Below are 6842 nucleotides of genomic sequence, written 5' to 3'. Positions count from 1 at the left end.
GGAGATTTACAATATGTTATCCTAATTTGTTAATCCTAGCATTCTTATCCTTCTCATTCTGGGTGGTTTATTTTTATGTTTTTTCTCTATATATGCATTATATAACTTCAACCAAGTGCTATAAGCTGCAAATTCTTTTAACACATCTATGACAAAATCTCTACACAATATTCTAGTACATATGCTTTGTAAATACATTGGTTCTCCTGTTTCCCACTGTGGGTCATTCAGGAAATCTTTATCAATGCTTAATATTGCTTCATCAGGATTATGTTTTAGCCATGTTCTATATGTTTTATATATTCTGTGATTACCGCGGCCCACATATGCTGCAGCTAAAGCTGCGCTTATATGTAGGGCTGCATCCATGTTATTTCTGTGTATTTTGTACATTCCATTCACTTTATATACACTAGATTGTATGGTTCCATAATATCTCATGTATCCATCTCCAATTAATCTCATATCATGTATACCTCCTTCTATTGTCAAGTGGAACGTTAAGTGCATCAAGAGCATTGGGAGGTTGTCTACCTCACCTGGTTCTGATAGGTAGAACATTGCATATTTATGGGTGCAGTATTTGCATCCCTGTATCGTTCCTGCCATAGATAATACACCTATTCTATAGAAAATATCAGACAATGGTTCCATATATTTTTGGTATGTGGTATATAGTAAATTACTCATTCCATTTTTACTAAGTAAATCGAAGCGTCTGCCTGACGGATTCCAAAGTGGGTTTCCTGTTACTTGATTCCTGTAAGACATCTTAAGCATGGAGTTATTATCAAGCATTTGATTTTTTTAGACAAACATAAAGCAATACTTATCCCTAAAATTACTAAAAACCAAAAGGTTGCTAACTTTATCCAGTGCCACCATGTGTAAATTGGTGTACATATTAGATCTAATCTGACTAGTCTGCCTAAATAATCCCAAAAGCTGCATTTCTGCATCTGTTTTGCCCAGTCTTTATGTATGTATGTATTTGTTCTTAACAGATTCACTAGATTGTGCGTTTGTGCTTGTGATGTATGTATGGCTGCATCTTGTTCTTTAATTTTGTTATGTATGGATTCCAGTTGTTTCTGATTGAAATCTGCAATGTGCTGTAACTCCATTGCTTGTTTTACAAATGTTTGGTGATGTTCTAATTCTGTTGGGTCATTAAATAAGTGTGAGCCATCAAAATAATGTTTTTCTTCTAGTGTTAATGTGGTCACTCTTTGTTTGGTTATGTTTTGCCATCATAATTAGTGAAATTCATTTGTAGGATGCTACAGTTGTGTACCATATAGCATCCTGATTCTGTAATATTGAATGTTGTGATATCATCATTCATTGTGGTTTCATTAAGATTTATGCAGCTAACTAAAGTAGGTAAATATTTAGCACATATCAAGAAAGTGTAATCTCCCGTATCTTCTAGTGACTGTGTGATAGTAGTTACTGCCAATTGACTAGTTTCAAGTGTGCTTTCTGGTAAATGTGGATAAACGTATGTATTTGCTCCTAATGATATGGAGTCTTCTAATGGTATGTACACTGGTGTGTCATTCATATTGGTCCATAAGTAATGGTCTATGGGTACTAAGTATTGGTGGTTCCATTCTGATACTCCTGTTCTTTCAGTATATAGCTGTGGTATCGCCTTGGAATGATATGCTGAAAATGAATTTTGTAAGAAGATCTGTACTAAATGTATATTACATAATCCATCTGTGCATGAGCTTTCATATTCAGGGTTTAGTATACTTTGATATTCTCTTGTTCTTCTCCCTAACCCTGTGCTAAATAAACTATTTAATTCATTATTCATATTACTGACTTGAGTTCGATACATTTGACACATCATCATGTTATGGTTAGTATTAATAAGTTTTGCTTGATAGGAGAATTGTTCCTTATAAAGGTCTTGTGACATTTTTATCTCGCCTTGCATAGTTTGTATTAGTGTATGCATGCCATCTATAGAATTTGATATAGCTGCTAAAGCTTCTGCTGTTTTCTTATTTACTTCTTGTATGTGGTATATTTCTGCCTTTATTGGTTCTATCATTGCTGCTGATACTCCTCCACCCATTATTCCACCTAAAATTGCTCCTGCCATAAAGGCTGCTACTGCCATTGCTTGTAGTGGTTTTCTTCCTACTCTTGTTGGTGATGAGTAGTCTAAATCAAATCTAAAATTCACATCACTACAATATTCTATAGGTGGTTTCAGTGCTGTCACATCTATTGTAATTTCAATTTTTCTAATCCTAGGGTATAAAACTAATTTAGCTGGACTTTTTAGGTCTGGTATAATAGCTGGTGCCTTGACTACTGTTGGGGTTCCTTCTGGTGGTATTAGGTATCCTTTTGGAAAATGAGCTGTATATAATCCAATATTTTCTTTATTTGGTCTGGTCATATTTCCTCTAAATATAATTAATGGTGTGTTGGAATGTTCGCTGAGAAAATCCTTATTTCTTGATATCGGGAGATAATATATTTTATCCCAATATTGTGTATGTGATTTCATTGATCCTCTAGGTTTGTGTGCTACCCATTCAGCCTTATTCCATTCTTTATATTGTGGATTTGGCATTAACATGTAGAAATAATATGGGAGATTATGGTGCTGTAATTCAATTACTCTATCCATTTCATAATCCAAAGTTTGCCAAAAACTCCCTGATCTAGTTATCCCATTTTTATAATGTACCATTAGGTCATCTGGATCCATAACCTTATTGATTCTCATAGCCTTTGTCATTTGTACATATGGTGGGATATATTCTACCTCCCTTATACCTGTGAAATTGTATGCCTTTTGTTCAATTGCCCTATTAAATATGAAAATATTTTTTGCTGCCACTTCATCTGTAGTAACATTGGCACTGACTTCCCAGGGTATGGGCATGTCCAGTAAGTCTTTAGATTCATGAAACCAGCAAATTGATATCTTACTGCCACCTAGCATGTTATGTATTTTATGTTTTGGTTCATGTATCATGCCTATGGTTAATATTGGTGTGCTGTCAAATTTTACTAGTGACATATGTTTGTTTATTATGGTAATTTTACCATATATATTCAAATTTATTATTGTGGTTGCTTTATTTGTGGTACAGTTAGTCCGTACCGCTGTATTATTTGTTTCGGTAAAGCATGATAATTTGTTTCTCAAGCTTGTGGTACCTTGTGTTAGTGATTTTGCTAAGGTTAGGTTAAAAAATCCCAAATTACTTGCTTGCGTAAAATATGTTGGATATGACTGTTGGTCGTCATTAAATCTCATTATTGCCTGGACCTGTTTAGTAGCTGTTATATTTGCAGTACTGTCCACAAAAATTCCTAGCCATGGTATTTTCTGGCCTATTATATCTGTGATTGCTATTAAATCTTGTACTGACCTTGATGTTCTTCCAGTAAATAAAGGTCCTACATGTAGGTCCACTATAGTCTTTGTATTGTTGTTTTGTCTAATGTTTGTATTTGCTTCGGACATATTTATACATGCATATGCAAAAGAGTGTTTTTCCCTGTGTAATGTGGAATTTACTGTAAGTATGCAAATGTGTGTTATGGTGTCTGTGTTGCAATCATATTTAGGTTTCATTGTGTGTCTCATTGAAGCCCAAGGTTGTTGTATAATATCTGTAAGTATGATTGGGAATCTCCAATGTTCTACTCCTAATTGCAATATTTTTGTCCAGTCATCCCATTTCCATTCCTTTCCTTTTACTGATGGGTTATCTGTGCTATATAATACAGAGAAGTTACCATAGAATGGTAAATTGGGATAGTCTGCTACGCATAACCAGTTAGTATTATTTTGTCCTGGTACATCTAGCTTATGTTTTTGAATGTATCTCCCTAAGTTATTGGGACATCTATTTCCCCAGGGTTTGGGTAATGGTATTATTCCAGATACTACTGGCCATGGTTTTACCATTTCACCATCATTGCATACTGTCCAATTCATAGGGTTGCATGGGTTTATAGGTGTTGTAGTTACTTTAGGTGTTGTACTAGCAGGGTAATCACCATCATAATAGTCATCATTGTAATTATACACTTGTTCTTCCCACCTTTCTGATGTCTTATTATACAGCATACCTATCTCCTCCATTTGTTGTGCTATTACTGGTGCGAAATATTGTCTCACAAAGGAGCTATTCATGCCTAGTTCGCAGTCAAATTCTGGTTCTGTCTCTATTCCCATTGTATTGGTCCTATAGTGTGAGTTTACCCTTAATGTGTTTGTTCTGATATGTGAATTCTTTGTCCAATACATGTTGTATATGGCTGCGTGATTGGTAATGTTGGTCCATAATTCATTGTAATGGCATTTTAACGGGTTCTGCTCATGTATGTTGGTGTTAACATCATCCCCTGATTCTAACATATATTCTTTGTTTGGATGGTATATGCTAAGTGCCATTCTATATTGATCGCAACCCTTATACCAGGCATATGTTAAACATGCTGCATATTTTTGCCAAAAACTGTGTGTTTTTCCTATGTAATGTGTAAATCTTCTCTCTGCTGACCAATATAGCGGTAATTTGCCTTCTAGATCATAAATTGTTGGTGTAGCAACGGTATTCTGTTTCCTAGTGCCCACTTGTATAACATGTGGTGTGGTGGTGGGTCTGTTTGTTGTGGGTGTACTGTCCAATAGGGCTGGCATTGGTATGCTGTTATTGCCATCACATCTGCTAACCTGAGACAGAAAAATGAGCACACAAAGGCTCCAATAGCATATAGCTTGCTTGCCTTCAATGTGCACATCACCTTTGCTATTCTTATTGCCTCCTGTGCAGATAGTGTATCCAGCATACCGTGAAGTTGGCTGTTCTGGATGCTGCAGAAGCGTATCCAGGATTGGTATTGTTGACTATGTTGTATGAGTAGCTTCTTTGGTAAATGATGTTACAGAAGGGAAAAACAAATTCTAAGATTGGCAGTACTATGTATACTGCAATAGCTATTAGCCAAATCGTCAGGAGGGTTGCCCTTATGAATATCACCTCCCTGACACACATTTATGCTATATCCTCCAGCCTGACTAATTTCAAGTCCTTTTTACCTTGAGTTATCCACACGTTGTTTCCTGTTCCTGGTGCTATTATTTCTGCTGGGGATAATTTGTTATTCTTCCGGTTCCTGTAAAGGCAATTAGGATTCCTTATTACTTCTCTATCTATAACTGTAGGATAATCTATTGTGTGTTGTTTTTGTATAGCTTCTTCTATTGGTGACTTCCTATTTATTCTGGGTCTGGTATTCAATTCATAAGTTGCTATTTTTATTGCTAATGACAGTGGTATTCCCTTATGCATCTCTAGCTGTTTTTTAATCATTCCGTTCCATCTTTCTATTGCTCCAGCTGCTGTCGGTGTATAGGCTCTATGGAAGTCCCATTGAATGTTTAAGTTTCTAGCCATTCTTTGTGTTTTGGCTCCTGTGAAATGAGTTCCTTGGTCTGATTGTATTATATCAGGTATTCCATATGCTGCACACCATCCCCAGACTGTAAGTATTGTTGTGTTTTGGTCTGGGTGTGTGCTTTCTCGGGCCATCCCGAGACCTGTTGTTATGTCTACTAGGGTGCAGCAATATTTTCCCTTGAAGCTGTTTAACGGTCCTATGAAGTCTATTTGTAGGATTCTATTAAAATCCATTCGGTGTCCTATTATCCCTTGGTAATTGTGTGTTAATCTTGTAATAGCCTTTGGGCAATTGTTGCAACTATTGATTGCTTTCCTTATTGTCTGCCATGTTATCTTAAGATTTCTTTTATCGAACCAACTTTTTAGTGCATGTGTACCTATATGTCCTAACTGCTCATGGATTTTCAGTATCTCTTCTGTACTTATAGGTATGTCCTTAGTTGATGGTCTTACCTGTATCCATTCTCTCTGTATTTTACCTTTTCCTGCTTCTGGATTAATGTTTGCCTTCCATGTACCTTTTAACTTTATACTTAACGCTGAAGCTAGTTTGTCTACTACTTCATTGTTTTTACTTGTCTCATCCTGTTTCTTGGTATGTGCATCTACATGGTATACTATGATTTTGATTAGTCTGCTTGCTGCATCCAATTCCTGCCATGCTGCCTTTGACCATATGTCTTTACCATTAATTTTCCATCCATTATTTCTCCATTTACCTGACCATACTGCTATGCCATTTGCCACACACCATGAATCGGTGTATAAATAAATTTGTTTATAATTGTCCTTTATAGTTTGTCTTATCGCCAATAGTGCGGCTATAACTTCTGCATGTTGGGCTGATTTATCAGTGCCCTGGTCTGTAATGACCATTCCATCCCCAGGTCTATAAGCGGCTGCTCTCCATCTCACTTTGTTGTTCACCGTGGTTGCTGATCCATCGGTGAACCAGGCATTAACCAGAGAGGGATCGTACTCTCTAGTCCCCCAATGGCCCATTGGTACCTGTTTCTGGGGAGGGGTTGAGGTTGGGAAAATGTATCCCTCTGGAGTCATGGGCCTGTCGGACTGAAGTATCGACTCCGATACCGCTGGTACCGACCCCTTTGCTGACAGAGGTGTTGATCAAAGGAACTCCTGAAGGTACCATTTCCATTGAAGTACCTTTCCTTCCATGGGTAGTCCAGCCCATGCCTCTCCTGGTGCCTTTACCCAGTCCAAAATGGGTATATGTGATCGGAGAGTCACATGGTTCTCTTTGAGCAGTGAGTGGATTGTCCTGAATGCCTCGTAGGCTGTCCATATGGTTCTTTCGAACAGCGAATATTTGTTCTCTGACCATGGGAATTTCTTGCAGTAGAAGCCTATTGGCGTTTCCCTGTCTTTATTTTTTGA

General features: G+C 37.0%; 1 protein-coding gene across 1 annotated transcript; it reads right to left on the bottom strand.

The window, feature by feature from the left end:
* Positions 1 to 626: 626 nt before the first annotated feature.
* LOC128099349 (uncharacterized) lies at positions 627 to 6565 on the bottom strand. Its single transcript, XM_052721233.1, has 2 exons — positions 5081 to 6565; positions 627 to 771 (listed from the first exon to the last, which is right to left on the bottom strand). Exons 1-2 carry the CDS (start codon positions 6501 to 6503, stop codon positions 701 to 703), a joined length of 1494 nt encoding a protein of 497 aa, XP_052577193.1. The 5' UTR covers positions 6504 to 6565; the 3' UTR covers positions 627 to 700.
* Between the last annotated feature and the right edge of the window lie 277 nt (positions 6566 to 6842).

Source organism: Peromyscus californicus, unplaced genomic scaffold (assembly GCF_007827085.1).
Source record: "Peromyscus californicus insignis strain IS unplaced genomic scaffold, ASM782708v3 Scaffold_6__1_contigs__length_162567912, whole genome shotgun sequence".
Lineage (NCBI taxonomy): Eukaryota > Metazoa > Chordata > Mammalia > Rodentia > Cricetidae > Peromyscus > Peromyscus californicus.
This window is presented reverse-complemented; position numbering and strand designations above follow the sequence as displayed.